The sequence below is a fragment of the Megachile rotundata genome, chromosome 10, assembly GCF_050947335.1.
Source record: "Megachile rotundata isolate GNS110a chromosome 10, iyMegRotu1, whole genome shotgun sequence".
In the NCBI taxonomy this organism is placed as follows: Eukaryota; Metazoa; Arthropoda; class Insecta; order Hymenoptera; family Megachilidae; genus Megachile; species Megachile rotundata.
In genome coordinates, this window is record NC_134992.1 from 3,022,242 (window position 1) to 3,039,972 (window position 17,731).

At 32.5% G+C, this 17,731-nt stretch overlaps 1 protein-coding gene across 2 annotated transcripts in view; it reads right to left on the reverse strand.

Moving 5' to 3' along the window:
• Positions 1-1,143: 1,143 nt before the first annotated feature.
• Positions 1,144-17,731, reverse strand: part of LOC100881743 (uncharacterized) — a 62,748-nt gene continuing 46,160 nt past the window's right edge. For both annotated transcript variants that reach the window (XM_076536083.1, XM_076536084.1), the window contains 2 exons: positions 17,682-17,729; positions 1,144-1,710 (listed from right to left, as the gene is read on the reverse strand). In XM_076536083.1, the coding sequence (XP_076392198.1) occupies positions 1,375-1,710; positions 17,682-17,729 (384 nt within the window). In that variant the 3' untranslated portion in view covers positions 1,144-1,374. The remainder of the gene's footprint in view (positions 1,711-17,681; positions 17,730-17,731) is intronic.

The following is a 17,731-nucleotide window of genomic DNA, read 5'->3' on the forward strand; positions in this document are numbered from 1 at the left end:
AAAATTATACTTTAAAAATTAAAGAATAAAATTGAATATAATTGAATGGAAAAATAAAATAATATATTGAATTAAAAATTTAACGTGATTATTAACGCGAAAGTTTTACGTGAAGATAGAGTCTTTGTCTGAATTTTGCACTTTAACAAATTCAAGAACAATCTCGTCTCTAAACCACTTCACGGATCCTCGACACGCACCTCGCGATTATACACCGAAGAGTGTCGCAACTTGCACCTATCGGAGAAGACCAGAGTGGGTCTAGTCCGAAATTGTTTATGCTGCATTGATATGCGCCTAACGAATTAGGCTGCGAGGCCAATGCGTAAGAGACCGTGATTCGTTAATTAGGTGGTGATGGTGGGTACATGTGTTCCTCCCTTGTTCAGCTCTTATCTTTCTCTCTATCTATACATATAGATCTTTCCTTTACTCTTGAGCTATGGATTGTTAATTAGCTATTGAATAATTTTACATACATAACCAATCCAGTATAAAATGTTAATCTGTACACGTTATAAAAATTTAGAATGTAACATTATCTATTTCGCTTTACAATTATTAAAGTCAAATTGTGCTCGGTACTGTAACTATTGTAGGACTTATTGACGTATGCGTATTTATAATAACGGTATAATGAAATACTATGGGCAATTTATATAATATTGTAATGTTACAAAGACAATTTCTATTACAATTCTACATTGCGTCGCGGGCCCTTGAGGAACATTCCAGAACGCTTGGCGTTATCGGACCACGCCAATACCACGTTGATTTCAAGGAAGGAATGTGTTATATTAACAATCTTAGTTTAGTCGCCAAAAGATAGTCTATGTAATAACATAAAAGACCGTTACTGCGTTCGATCAGGGTGTTCCCAGAATGCAACACGTATTATCGATACACATCCGGTCGGTGAGAACTACAAAGGAAATTTTGAAAAATATTCCTGTTCGGAACGTAACAAAGTGATTAAGATTTTGCAATATCGAAAATAACGAAATAATTAAATAGCTAATGTATGAATAATGAAATAATTAGGCAGACAATTGCGCGAAAAAATTAAAGTTTAACACCTATACCAAAGCATCTTCAATGTTTAACCTTGAAGAATTACTATTTTCACAAACTTTTTTAAACGTATTAATTTATATTAGACTTTTTATTTAGTAAACTTACATCGGTGACAATGGTACATTTCAAATGAAAAATATTTACTTTCCGAGGAAAGAATTTGAAACATCTACTAGTGATTCACAGTTCCTTGAACAACAAGTTGCTGATCGCCACTTTGCGTGAGGTAGTGCAATATATTCATCGTATTTATGAAAAGTCTTCAGAGATGGATGACGAATCAGATTGGAAGAAGGTGAATTACAATGGTTCGTCCATGTTAAATTGAAGGGCTAAATTTCGTTTTCTCTCGAGGTTCATTTGATCGGAGATTTGGAGCAAGTTAGCTTGTTCCTGCCGAAGAGCTCGTTTTAGCTCTTGTAGTTTCCAACCTGCCTCTATTTGCTTATCTGCGATCTGCTTCTGTAAAGCAGCTATTCGCTGGTTCAGAGTATTGTAATTTGCTGTTAGTGGATTTGCCGCATCACCAGGAGCAGCTCGATCGCATATAACCGCTCCGTAATCCTGCTGCACCATATCCGACGTCAACAGGCAAATCTTGTCATGAAGATCTGCTAACTGCGTCAATGTTAACGACTAAGGAAGAAGAAATATATAGATTAATGGTTAATAAAATTAATAGACTAATAAGTATGAATTGGGATAAGAATTATAAGGAGTATGTAATAGAAAGGAAATCATTGTAATAAGTAATCTTTAAAGGTTTTTATCAAAGAAAATTATGTTAATGTCAAACTTGTTATTATACCTTAGCAAATTTTTATTTTAATTTAAAAAGTAATGACGATAAATGCCTATTAATATTGTATAGTTTTTAATATTGTAATGAAAAGTATAAAAATAATTGTACATGGTGATTGCTAATAGATTGTATAGGGTGAAATTTCAAACAAAATAGCTATTTAGGGTTAGCATGTTAAAATATTGAGAAGACACTCAACAACTACATCACATAATTTGCTAGTAACAAATACAAATGTTAGGGATTCTTCTATGTGTCACAATCATTTCAATAAGTGATAAGAGGTCTTCGATTTTTAAATTGTACTGAAATTTGGAAATTCTCAAAATTGGGAATTCGAGTAATTAAATAGTTGAGGATTTGTAAATTAGGGAACACCTGAGTATTAGGAAATCTACGCATCTGGAAATCCGGAGATTTAGGTATTTAAAAATTTGGAATTTTGAATTTCGGAAACTCGGAACTCGGAAATTTTTGAGTTTTAAGAATTTTACTATTTGGAAAGTTGGGAGATCATAGAATTTGGAAATGCAGAAATTGAGACTTTTGGGAATTTTTGAAATATTACGAATATGTAGATTTGAGACTTTTCGGATTTTAAAATTTAAATATTTGGATAACTAGAGAATTGGGAATTTAAAAATATTGAATTTTATTAATTTAGAAATATAGGAATTTGAGAAATTTGAAAATTTAGGAATTAAAGAATTTATAGATTTATGACATTTGAGAATTTTGAGAATATGAGGTTTTAAACCTGTTAAAAGTCTGAGAATTGAAGAATTAAATATTTGGATTTTTGGAATTTGTGAATTTGCAAATTGTAGAATTGGGGAGGTTGGAAATTTGGAATATTATTCAAATATTTACGATTCAGAGAAATCTGAAAATTGGTAAATATAGGAATATTAATGTAATGGATTATTGGGATTTTTTAGAACATGAGGGTTTAAAATTTTGAGGAATTTTCAAAATATGATTTGGTACTCTTGGGAATTTTTAGAAATTTTAAGGGAAACTTAGGAATTTAGTGATTTGGAAATTTAAGAATTTAAATATTTGCATATTCGAAAATCAGTGCCTCGCTCGCTTTAACTCGGTCGCGTCGGGCAAGCGTTCGGCTAGAACGTTAGGAAACGTTGCTTCGGTGTTGGGAAGGAATTTTATTAGGAGGACGGAGAGCCTGGTCCGCAAAGGTCCGGCTGCCCCAGAGAGTGGTTTGTATGGTCTTTAGTTTTCAAGAACCTGGTCCGCTAAGGTCCGGCAGCTCCGAGGGTGTGGTTTTGTTCTACAGGATACGACTAACGTAGCTATGACTTTTTCCAGGTATTTATATGTTTTTGCTATGTCTATGTCCGTCCAATCACGGGCGCGCGTTGTCATGTACAAGGGTCTTTTATGGCATTGCCTGCCCGAGGTACGCTGATTACGCCGCGTACGGGAAATATGTTTCGCTTATAGCTAACCTATGTACAATATTTACAATATTTTTGCGCTGCAAAAGGAATTTAGGCCCCTATTTTTGTTAAAGATGAAGATAATGGTGATAATAGATAAAACTTAATATATTTTTATTTGTAAGTGATCTATATTCAAAATAGTATTAATTCTTTAATATTTAGTTGATAGAAGTTTGGCTGATCAACGGCCCTGGAAAGGCGTTCATTTCGAGAGTGGTACAAATCCACCTTAGGTTGAAATTATTTTTAGCTGAATATATTACGGCACAATTCAACTTCAGTAAACTGTAATAATGTTGTTAAGACTGTGAAAAACTACAAAATGTTCACGTATAATTATTGATTTTTATTATAAACTCCCAAGTAAATTCGAGTTCAGTTATAAATAAGAGTTCAACAATAAATATTCAACAAAGTCGACACGGTTCTTATTTCAGTATCGGTGCACAAATCCTCTTAACAATGTTGCCGTTATTTGAAAATTAATTACAAATTGTAGTTTCCTTCAGTTAAGAAAATATAGCTCAGAATAATTTCAACGAAAATCATAACTGCATAATGCATTTGAAATTGAAACTGTTGGGTAATAATAACAGACTAAAGTACTTTTCTGGGTAATAATATCACTTCAATAAAATCTGCCTTTGAATTGATTAGGTGGATCAGATTTACAAGGAATGCAGCATATAAAATATAATACAAAACTTCGATGGTTCGACATAATGAATTATAAAATTCGACATACTAAAATTCTTGATATATTACTACAACAAAAATGAATCTTTGTCTACTTTCATAATTTTTAAAAACCTTATTAAAAGTTCCAATATTTATTGCAGTACAGTACGTTCCTAACATAAAATGTAAAATATTTTGTAAAGTATTCACGTTTTGACAATCTTGGATTAGGATTTGTTTGCATAGGTTAATAAAGAGGATCCGTTGATTTAACAAAAAAAAAGATATGAATTGTATTAAGGAGCAAAATGCTATTGAACTTGGCAGATGCATCGATGAATCCATAAAAAATTAAGTTGTATAAAGTTGGTTAAGGTTATTTTTGGGATCTTTAGTTAAAGTAGAGCAGTAATCTCTTAAAATCCTCAAAATTAGTTTGTATACTGTTCCCCAAGAGCGTATATATTATATCTATAAGAAGATATAGGATAATTAAAAAGAATCGCGTTAAAGTACAACTACATTTTTCCATTATCTAGGACGTAAATCGTTCAACGTCCATAGTTAAGTATAATTTAACAACGTCGGTGCATACTTTTAACAAGTTTTGGGTATAAACGATAGGAAGCAACTTTCATATTTTCTGGAGTTGGCAGGATAGTTGTTTTAGTTCGATATATGTTTTGTCTAGAGCTTAGTGGTAATACCTACGATCTCATTTCAGTATCATTTGGAAACTCCTTTTCAATACTCAGTACACACATATTGTAAAAATAAATGTCATAAACAATAATAATGCAAAGTAGCAAACGACTGTTTTTTCAAAAACTCAATGATAAAAATTTTTTATAACAGGATGGTGTGCTATGACATATACGCTCTTGTGAAACAGATAATACACAATATATTTCGTGACTAAATTACAAAACATGTAAGGGTACGATAGAAAAGTGTATTCTACTAACCATTCTCTTATTTCTTGATTTCTGATGTTAGCATTTACATTCAATGGTAGTACTATGTATAGTTCTAGGTAATATTTGAGGCTTTAGTTCGAAGAATTTTAGTAAGAAATGGAAAGTAGCTCTCGTAAGTGCGATAAAAGTATCAGATATTTATTAAAAACTGTTAATAATAATTGTACTATAGTAATTACTTGCTCTACATACAAGGTGTATTCAAAAACTTCGGAGACCTCCGTTATTGTATGTACATATATCTTTTACTCGAAGGTTTAATCTGTTTGCATGTATGTATTTACAAAATCTTTTTTTCAAGTAGCAAATGCTTTCTGGTCAATAGATTTCGAAATCTCATCCTGCGATTTTGTAATTGTGTCTTCTCGAATATAAAAAACGTCGTCCTTTCAGTACTCATTTAAACTGAAGAAAGAGTAAAAAGTCTGCTGATAATTGTAAGTATCTTCACTGTTTCAAATGCTATTTTACTAAGATTAAAAGAAAACTTTATGCATCATTTCTCTGCTCTATGAAATCACTTATCTGAGAATCGCTGAAGTCATAGCTCACGGTAAACTACAACGGACAGTAACTGGACAACTATTAGGTTGTTCGGAAAGTAATTTCGTTTTTTCTCAACAGAGGATTTAATTGTATTTTTTTACAGCTACCTTCACATTTAAACCGCAAATCATTATACATTTTACCAACTGATATAGCAAGGCTTTTTTGTGAAAAATTTCAATTGATTCCACGCAGTAGTTTTTGGTTGATGCCCCATCAAATATGGAAACAAAAAAGTATCATTTTCGGCACATTTTACTTTTTTACTATTATAAAGGTAAAAATACTGGTCAAGCAAGAAAAAAATTGTCAGAAGTGTGTAGAGAAGACCTATTAACAAAACGACAGTGCCAATCTGGTTATTATTATTTATTCCGATCATTAAAGAATTTTTTGAACGGTAAAACCTTCACTTCAAACGAGGAGGTGAAAATTCACTTGCATCAATTTTTGCCAGCAAGGAACAAAAATTATATGAACGTGGAATTATGTTACTGTCAGAAAGATGGCAAAGTGTATTGGACCAGAATGGACAATATGTAATAGAATAAAATTTTTTTTTTCTTTTTTTTTTAATCCAGGTTTAACGTCGCATCTACACCCTTGGACAAAAAGATAGCACAAATGGGTGGGGGTGGTGTAATGATTTGGGCTGGAATTTAAACGGAATGGATACAATGGCAAAACAAATGTACAGTTTCTTCAATGAAAAATGAATTCTCAAAAATATATAAATTTACTCTCAAAACAAAGTATTGAACACGCACTACGAATTACCACTGAGAAATTTATTTTTTAACGTGGCAATGCTGTAATTCTCCGAATTAAAGTCGAAGAACAATTTTTTCAAAAAGAAAACGTATCAGTTTTTCCGTTGCTCGCACGCTCCCTGGACCTGAATATTATTGAAAATTATTGGGGAGAACTAGCACGTGCTGTATATAAGAATGGAAAACAGTATGATATTATTAAATAATTAAAAGAAGCTATTAAGATGCATTGGGATAATTTGCCAAAAAATACAATTAAAAAGTTATACAAATCCTTCCCAAAGCGGGTACTCGATGTAATAAAAAATAAAGACGGATATACTCATTATTAACTTTGTATTAATTGCAATGTAACTTTCTTTTTTTATGAAAATATATGTATAAATTCTGTGAATGTGCTATCATTTCGCCGGCACTATTTGTATATTTCTTCTGCTTGTTCAGAAACCTAGCAAGGTCAACCATATTTACTAAGAAGTTCCTTCTCTCTGCCATGTAACAATTAGATTGGTATGTATTACAGTAAAAAATTCTAAGTAGTTTCCAAGAAATTAAAGATAGCACACATGTGCTATCTTTTAGTCCAAGGGTGTATCTTCAGGTCATTAGCGACGACTACACTTTGTTGGACTATATACATACTATGGGACAACTTGATTTCTTTCAGGTACTGTAGGGTATTCTCTATGTACTTTTGCGAAGTTAAGGCTTTGGTCGGTGTTATTCCATACTTTTGTCGTTGGGTCTGATATTTGTTGCATTCAAATAGTAGATGGTGGGTCAAGATATTCTTTCTGCAGACCGTGCATATTGGTGGTTCTGTTTTTTTTAAGAGGTACTCATGTGTGAGTTTACAATGACCGGTTCTAAGTCTGGCCAAAATAATCCTGTCCTTCCTCTTAATATTGCTACTGGGCATTGTTTCGTAAAAGTCTTGAGTTACGTTGTGTATTTTTATATATTTAGAAGTTCTCCATTCTTTATTCCATGCTTGTCGTTCGATGTGGCGTACTGCGACAATGAGGTCTTGGTATGGAATCTGTCTGCGGCTGTTGTCTGGCGGGGACAATATTGCTTCTTTGGCGGCTTTGTTGGCTAACTCATTTCCTTCGATTCCTTGGTGGGATGGGACCCAGGCTAAGGTTATATAATTTCCAATGTTGATAAGATCCGTATATGTGTAATGAATATTTAGGATAACTTCATATTTGGATTCACTAATTGGGTTTACTATTGCTTTGATGGCACTCATAGAATCTGTGAAGATGGTGGATGGTAGGTTATTATTATTGTCCTGTACGTATTTTAAGGCTTCAAGAACTGCCCAAGCTTCTGCTGTGAAGATGAATGAGGCTTTTGGAAGAGGGATTTTCTGGATTGTACTCTCGCAGACGATGGCAGCTCCTACTGCCTGGTCGTTTTTTGATGCATCAGTGTATATCCTTTTGTGGTTTGGGAATTTGTTACATAGTCGCTGAAAATTAAATCTACGTTCAATGCTACTGATTTGATATTTGGGGAGTATTGCGAGGTCGGTATTGATATCTGGAATTTTTTGGGTCCAGAGAGCTGGTTTCCTATGTTTACGAGCGATGATCGGGATCGATGTGATTTCAACAAGACTCTCGTATTTGGCAATTCTACCAGAGAATGGAATTGGAGACAGGTTTTTTGGTTTGTAGGTGTGTATATCTATTAGTAAATATGTTGTTGTAGGTAGGATTATTTGGAGTGAAGGAGATTTTAATTGCGTATTTTAAGCTTAGGTATTTCCTTCTTTGTTCTAGTCGTGGTTCTTTTGATTCGAGTAGTATGCTATTTATTGGACTAGTCCTGTAACCTCCCGTGGCTAATCTTAAAGCGGCATTATGAATTGAGTCGATTGCTTTTAGGGTATTGGGTTTAGCTGAGTTATACACTATTGACCCGTAGTCCAATTTAGATCGAATTAGTGCCTGGTAGGTTTGTATAATAATTTCTTGGTCAGCTTCCCAGCTATTATTTGCTAAAGCTTTTATGATATTCATTCTTTTTGTGCATACGGTTTTTAGATATTTAATATGTGGTCCCCAGGTTAGCTTATGGTCAAAGATGAGTCCGAGTATCCTATTGCTGTCTACCTTTTTGATTTCAGTGTTCTGCATATAGAGATTAGTGGTATGTGTGATTTTCTTGCGTTGTCTGGAAAAGATTATATATTTCGTTTTTTCGGGGGAAAATTTGAGTCCCGATTTTTCGGACCATAATAGAATGTCGTTTATGCTTTCTTGTAGGAGCTGCATGATAGTGTTTAGGTTTTTCCCGCTACAAGTTAGTGTTAAGTCGTCTGCGAACAAAAATCCTTGAATTGGCGGCTTGATGTCTAAGATGTCGTTGATTACTATTAGGAAAAGCGTAGCACTGATTACCGATCCTTGTGGTACTCCCTTGTGTACGATGGTTGGTTTGGACAGGGCACCATTCGTTCTCACCTGGATAGTTCTGTTTGTGAGGAAATTTGTAATAAAAAGCTAAAATATTACCGATAATCCTGTGTTCATAAGGGCATTGATGATTGTAGTTCTTGGTATTGAGTCATATGCTTTTTCAATGTCCAAACATACTGTAATGAGTGATTAGTTTTTCAGGAATGCTTCGCATATACTTGTTTCTAAGTTTATCAGTACATCGGTAGTTAAGCGGTATTGTCTGAATCCATATTGGTTAGGTGATAGCATGTTATTCGACTCGATGAACCACCTGAGCCTTTTGTTAATTATTTTTTCTAGGAGTTTACACATACAGTTTGTTAAAGCGATCGGTCTATAACTTCCAGGTATATTTTTATTTTTGCCTGGTTTGGGTATCGGTATAACTATGGCCTTTCTCCAGTTGTCTGGGAATACTTGATCTATCCAGATGCAGTTAAAGATCTTTAGGAGATGATTGATGCCGATTGGAGGTAGTTCTTTTATTAGTTTGTTAGATACATTATCGAGTCCAGGGGCAGAATTTTTTGTAGAGTGGAGGGTATTTGTTATTTCTTCTAGAATTATGATTGAGTTTTCGGTGGATTCGGAAGCGGAGTCTTCTAGATGTCTATTATCGCTTATTAGGTTCGTGAGTAGGTTTTATCTTTTGAATTTCTTTGAAATGTTTCTGCAAGGGTGTCAGCTATGTCCTGTGGGTTAATTATAACTTTATTGTCGCCTAGATTCAAAAATTGAATTTCTGTGTGGTATTCTATTCCATTAATATTTCTAATTTTTTTCGATAGAGTATTTGTTGGAGTACTATTTGTGATAATTGATATATATGATTGCCAAGACTTCCTTTTACTTTCTTTTATTATCTTGCAGAATTTTGCTCGTAGTTTTTTGAAATTTTCTAAATTTTCTCTCGTTGGTTGTTTCTTTGTTTTGTTGAAGGCCCTATGGCTTTCTTTCATGACTGCATGGTATTGTTCGTTCCACCAAGGCGTATTCCTTTTTTAACCGACTTCGAAAAAGGAGGAGGTTACTCAGTTCGATCAGTATTTTTTTTTTTTTTTCTTTTTATGTGTGCCCGCCGATTACGCTTAGCTGGATGGACCGATCGGAACGAAACCTTTTGCATCTGATAGGTTCTGACTCCCCATTAGTACCATTATCAAAAAATGTTTCATTTTTTAATTGCAAAGTATTGTTATTGCAAAACAACCGGCAACTTTTGAAATAAACTTTTCCCGATTTTAGTGCGCTTTTAATATCTTATCACGGACATGATTCTGAACAATTTTGTTCATATACAAATTTCGCGGAAAGCTTTAGTTTTCGAGATATTAGCGAAAAATTGTTGAAAAGTTTTGAAATCAACTTTCGACGATTTTAATGTCCTTTTAATATGTTATCAGGGGCACGATTCTGAACAACTTTTTCCTTATCCGCAATTAAGGGGAAGCTTTAGTTTTCGAGTTATTAGCGAAAAACTATTGTTACTAATATATTGAATTCTACGTATGCCTTCGTGTCTCTGGTGGTGTATGAGTCAACATGCAGTCGCCGATTTTCTACTGTTTCTATAAACACGTCTTGTCGGCCGAAAATCAGTATACATGTATAATAACTATTGTTATTGCAAAATCCTATTCTTTGGTATTGTTGTGTAAGAAATGTCTCACAGTATCCTATACAATTCTCCCCATTCCACTAAAAAGCGGGAAATAAAATAATTTTAAGAGAAAAAATACGCCGATTTCGAAATGCACTAAAAAGTATAAAATAATTTCTAGTTTCTAATGAAGTAATTTCTATTTCATTCAATCATACAATTATGTAACAGATATGAATGAAACCTATTTACTCGTTAGGTAGTATATTAAATACATTTCAACCTTTTCGGAGGCGGCGCATAATTAAAAATACCTCAGTAAACGTTGCTGCCAATAACCAGTTGATTGTGGTATGGCGTATTGGAAATTAATAAATCCTGAGAAAGAATACGAACCATTATAAATATATCTGGTAATATACGTAAATGTAACGACTGCATCTTCATTTCGCAATGTTTCTGATATAAATGGAATTGAATCGACTTCGTTCGCGTATGGAAGCCATGGATCTAAGAACCTATAAACGGAGCCCACGACGCGGGAATTACCAAATTTGCGGCAGATGGGCTCTATCTTTATAGTATATGCGGCGATCGAGTCTTTCCGTCGCATACTCTATGAATCTAGATAGACCATAGTTACATTCTATACGCACTAACACCTACTTCGCGGCGTGCTGTCGAGTTATATGTATAGAAAGAAAAATAGTTTTTTCAAGAAAAAAGGTTGACATGTTCAAGAAAATCTTTTAATTTTGCGCCGCCTCCGAAAAGGTTGAAATGTATTTAATATACTACCTAACGAGTAAATAGGTTTCATTCATATCTGTGACGTAATTGTATGATTGAATGAAATAGAAATTATTTTATACTTTTTAATGCATTTCGAAGTGGGTGTATTTTTTTTCTTAAAATTATTTTATTTGTACTTATTGGCTTAATTGGACTGGAAGATTCCTGCGCTGCTTTTATTATAGCTGTTTGCAGTAGTTCGATTTCATGATTGATGTTGATTGGATCAATTTCACTATTTGGAATTTCTTGAAGGGTATTTGTGATTATTGTTTTATATAAACATCAGTGTATCTTGCTAGGGAATTGTACTGTAACTGCAATTGTTTCTAGGTCTGCGTTTAACGGGATTTCGGTGGTGTTGAATTTTTCGGATACTGCGATGAGTACTCCCCCACTCGCGTGGTTATCGCCATCTCTATTTTTGTTAAAGGTGCAGAACCCCTTGAATCTCGGGTGATGGTGTTTTTTGAGGTTTGTTTCTTGCAGGCAAATGATAGTTGATTTGTGTTGGTTTTGTAAAAGCTGTAGTTGTTCGTAGTGAGTGTAAAAACTATTTATGTTCCATTGGATTGTCTGATTCATTGTAATTAAGAGGAGTCGCTATCTATTTCTGATGCCCAGTTAGTAGTTGTTTTTGTCGAGGAGTTCTGAATTAATTTTTTGTATAACCTGTGTCACTTGTTTTTCATACTTCGTACTTTGAGTAAAGGGTAAATTCTTATTATCATTTCGGCTAAATCAAGAGTATTGGTTGTGTATATTTTTGCGATTTCTAACGGATCTGGTGCTGTAATTGAGTTTTCAAGGAAGCTTTTAAATTGGATGTAATTTAACACGTGATTATTACCTGGGTCTTCTATGTAATTTTTGGCTGGTTCTAACATATTATCGATTTTGTCTAACGAAAATGCAGGAGATGGGGGCCGCTTTGTTTTTTTAGAGGCTGGTTCTGGGATCTTTTGGGGTTTTTTGACTAATGGGTCTGGTGGCTTAAATTCAAGGTCGCTTAGCTTTACTGGTTTGGAGTTACTTTGTTCGAATGTTATAGATAATGGTCTTCTGTATCCTTTTTTATCTGCAATCTGGTCTTCTATTTCTCTTTCTTTAAGAACTGTTGTGTTAGAGACCTCTTGCAATACTGCTTCTATGTGTTCAGGTGTATTTGGGCTCTCTATTTGTATTTTTTGAGACTGGTCATTGGTGGTGGAGGGTGGGAAGGATTGTGAGATAGGGTTTGTTTGTGAGCTAGTTTCATTTGGGTTTGGGTTTAGATTATTGGGACATTGCTTCGCAATATGTCTTGATTGCATCTAAAGCATGTCTGTTTCTCTGTGGTAGTGAATATTCTGTAGGTGTTGTTTTCTAACGTAACTAGAAAGGAGCTCGGGATTTGTTTAGTATCTCCTGAGTCAATGTAAACTTGCCTCCTAAAACTTAATATATGCGACAGGTCTGGATCGGTGATTCCCGCTTTTAGTGGAGTTATTTTTGAATGTAGTTTGATGTTATTTTTTCTAAAAATATTTTCAATAACTGAATTTGGAATTATGGGTGCGATGTTTGCTAAAATGATTCGTTTTGCCGGTAGTACCATTGGGCGGATTCCTATGCTTACGTTGTTGATTTGAACTGTTTTGTGTTTAGAAGTTAAGTTTGTAACGTGATTTGAAGATCCTGGAAAGTATTTTATAGCTTTGGGTCCTGTTATGTTACCGATTGCCCGAGCGTACTCCTTAATTGTGATATCATCAATTGATTGCAGAATGATAGCTTGGTCTTGGGTTGGCGTATATTCGTGTTTCGTTATGTTCGCATATGAAGTTGTGGTTCCAGTCATATTAAATTTTTGGGTGCTTTGGCAATTTTCCGTTAGGTTAGATTGATTTTCATCGATTTGGGAAGGATAACTTGGTTTGCTTATATCGCTATACGGGTTCAGTTGTTTTGACATGGTGATACGTATAATATACGTATACCTACGTCAAAATATTATGTAGTGATGATTTTATCACCACTATAAGTTGTCACTGTTTACGGTACAGCACTCACTAACACTAGCACTTGTATGAACGGCACACGTAACGGAACGAGCAGGTTATAACACGTCCGATTGATTCAACTGTCGGAACGAGACTCCGAATAAAATATTTATTCACTATAAGAAAATCGTATTTGGTTTTATCGAAAAAAAAGACGAAATGATTTTCCGAACAACCCAATACGTAACTAATTCTCACAAAATTTGGTATGCTTATATGAAAATAATCGAAGATCATACGCTGTAAGTTTTATTCTTATCCATTGCTCCTAATATCTCCTATAACAGGAGAATCTGAATTTTTTGAACGCACCTTGTATAAAATGTCCCAAAGCGAAAAATGAAATGTAATATTGTAAAAAAAGTGAAAAATTGTTCCGTAAGGAAGATGTCGGAAATTTGGAGAGGAAATCGATGCGCAGTGAATAGCTATGTAAATGACACTGAAAATTACATTAAAATATCCCAGTGATCGTGTAAGATGGACGTCTTGACAAGATGGATGTATAATTTGACAGTAGATAACCAAATCTTCATTAATTGACAGATGAAAGTAACAGAAGTTGATATAACACGTAGTATTAAAGCAGTACAGTACATAAAATATTAAAAAAGTTCTCGTTAATGAATAACTATAAAGAAACATGGTTGAAATATGTTATATCTCAAACATTGATGAAATGGAATGGAAAAGTGTCATCTCTTCTGATGAAAAATTTTTTAATTAGTCTGGTCCATATGGCAATCATATAACCAGATCTGCGCGCTTCTATATCAAACATACGATAAAGAAAGGAACCAAAATAGCCGCGAATTTTAAATTATCGAAGCAATAGATTTATTATATTTATATTATATTGGTAATCCTTTATTATAATCATTTCGTAATAATGATTTGGACGATTGTAGAGCACTCGAGGAAAGAAAAGAGTTCATATCGATGACAGTGATTAGCAAAACGAATGTAAATATACTTAATAAGTAATTGTATAAATCATTTTATAATTCTGCAAAAAGACAGAAGCTTTACCACGGTTATCAGGATCTAAATAATATTGATAGGTACTCACTAGAAAATATTAGCAAGATATTCTGTGGAGAATAATTTAATAGCGTAGATGAGCCAAAAACGTGCTTTGGAAGAAATGGAAAAGTCTGAACTAAAAAATAATTAAAACATTACATAGGGTAGATATCGCACCATAACTGGTCAGCTAAATAATTAGGTATTTTATTTTAATTAAATTATGTAGTATAAAAGACACAGGAATAGGATGCACCGAAACTCGGAAATTGCCGATACTGAAATATGTTTACAACTGAAATGTACGTAAATACAGACAAAAAATCTGTTTTTATTGAATTACATATATCATTAATAATTAATTTTTGTAATTTAAAAACATTCTTTTATAAAAAGGTACTACTTAATAACAGATATTAATGTTGAAAATATGATGTTCATATAGCAGTAATTTTTAATTAATATATAATTGTGCAAATTGGCTTAAAGCCTCCGTATCTAGGACACACACTCTGTATTTCGAAACGATGAAGCAAAAAATGTTCCACTCAAAATAAACTTAAAATTATAAAGCTAATAGTAATTTTAAATTTTAAATAACGATATGGCGAAATTGATTGAATAGCAACAGTTACGGGTTAAACAACAACGACAAGTGAAGTATTTAAACGTATAAAAATATTGTTCGCGTATCGTAGTCAATTTAAAAAATATACAAATATGAATTTTCAATTAAAAGACAAGCGATCGAATATAACGTAGCAGTTTTTATTGTAAAATCCACACATATATTACTAGCTCCATCAAAGATAATTAAATCGATTAAATCTGAAGTAAATTGGATCAATATTGTTCCAGATATTTCTATTATTAGCCCGGCAAAAATATCGTTCCGAGAAAAACGCGTTAGGGTGTTCAAGTAATAAATAATGTAATTGCTATTAACTTACATTTACGATCTTGAAGACCTGTTAGATCTAGACCTGAAGATCTGTTAAGAGTTTCTGAACATGTCACACACATTTCTTTTTGATAATTATACAATTTCTGCAAGGATTTAAATTTACAATTTCTGAATATGTTTCAATACTTTCGTCAGTTGTATTGACTAATTTATTTTTCTGAATTCATGATATAGCAAAAATATCTGAACCTAATATAATTTCTACACTATAATAAAAACTTAACGATTCAGAAATCGTTTCTATTACCGAAACGGATAACTTTTATTATAAAAAATAAGTAAAGTGTAATATACTAAATAAAAGAGCTGAATAAAACAATAAATACCGAATATCGCATTTTGCATACAGTTAACGCAATTAATCGTGGAAATGGTGTACACAAATTAGTCGTATAATATGATAAACCTCATGATGAAGTTTGTTAAAAGTGAAAAGTTAAAACTGCTGCAGTAGACAAAAATGCATGAAAATTGATTAATAGGGGATTGTGAGGATATAGTATACTCTGTGTACTCTGATCAGATAAATCAAAGTTTGGAATTTTCCGACGCAGACAAATTTTGTGTGCCCTAATATTTATGGATGGTATTCTATACCTAAAGCTGGTTAAATAGGATAATCTTGTTTAAAGTTACATTTTATGATATGAATAACATGCAATGATTTTAGTGGATGTAATAGTATTTACTTATAGTTTTAAAAATAACAGTAAATCATAAGCATTTCTATCATGGCAATATGTATGAACACCTAATGTATAGAATATAATCTAATAGACTGTAGAATAAAAAACGATTTTTTCACAAATATAAACATTTCATAAATAGTTGATTTTTAACAAAGGTCATTGTGAAATGAATAAAAATATGACTTTGACATTTCTATCTTTAAATATAATACATTAATCTCGAAGTATTTGATACGGTTTTACAAATAATAAAATAAATAAGAGAGACAGAATTAAGTGGAACATCTCTTATGAACAATGATGACTTTCATATCCACTTTCATTCGTGTACTATTCAAATTATTTATATTATTCATTTATTATTAATTTCGAATAAAATTGAGAATGACGTGGATTGCATAGAAATCTTAACAAAATCTCGTTTTTAGGTAGAACAAAAATTCTGTAAGAGGATTTTTGACAAGCCTAGTTCGCTCTCCATTCGCCTCCAACATTTACAAATTTTTACCGCATATCTCCGAAAATATTGATTTTGAAAAAAAATGTTTGAAACAAAAAATGAAGCTTTAATAAGCTCCATGAAAAGAGTCATACATATATATGTATCGTAGGAAAATGAAAAGAAGGATTTGATCAAATCCCTAAGGCATGTGATCAATTTATAGAAGATGTTAAAATAAAAACTGATAGTTTCATTAAACTGTTCTTCAGATACAAATTCGGCCAGAGTTTGATTTTTTCTACGACATTGATTTTTTAGCTTGACGAAGGATGACATAGACTTTTACAAAAATTCTTCTTGTCGTTTAAAATAAGATATCTATGATCCGTCATTTTGACGTGTTCTGTAAATCTAGTGTTAAGACAGAATCGTTATTTTAACATTTTTCGTGAATTAATCATATACCTTAGGGATTTGATCAAATCCCTATCTTTATCATTTCCCTGCGACATATACATTTTTCATGTAAATTTTGTATGGTTCAAAAGAACTTTTTACATATATTTATTTAATCTTGGTCTTATTAAATACCTGATGAGCCGAAACTGAACTACAAATATACGCAAGATATTAGCAAAGCCCCTGCGCAAAGGAGAGTGAGTTGCGGTCTAGGGTTATAATAACTAAAATAATAAGTTTACGTCAAAAATGTACATAATATTTTATGTACAATTTTGTAAGAGCTTTATTTTTTGTGTAAAGAAGTTTTTCCTAATATTAATATTTTCAAAAATATACAAAAAGCCTTTTCAAACTTTCGAAGAGAGTAGGTGGCAAATAAAGCCTTATCCCTAAAAATTCAGTTAGGGACTTTTTTATTTAATTAAAAACAAGCTTTGAATAAAATTTTAGTGCAATGAGCGGTTACAGCTTTTCCGAACTCTACCTCTTTTTTCTCTTTCAGAAAAATAATCGATGTTCACCATTTATTTATGTTGCTATTTTATTTAAAAAAATTTGATGTAGAAAGTAATTATTTTTTATAAAGTACTAAGTGAAACTATTTAAAAGCACGAAACAATAAATTATTTAAATTATTTTAATTTACATTGTTATCAAGATCTTGTGGGATTGAATTGTTGATTTTATTGTCTACACTTCAAAAACATAGCCTTAGATAGCCGAGATTTGTTTTATTGTTAAGAGTAGAAACATCTACAGTTGATTCTGAATATATGCATGTTTTTAGAAAAGTACAGGAAAACTAAGTATAATCTTTCAGAATGATAATTTAAAGACTAATGTAGTATTATTAACAATCATCAATTAAAAGTAATGTTATCTTTGTACTTACATTCAGCCAAGAATCAGGATCAAACGCACCTGGTTTATCAGCAATCTCCT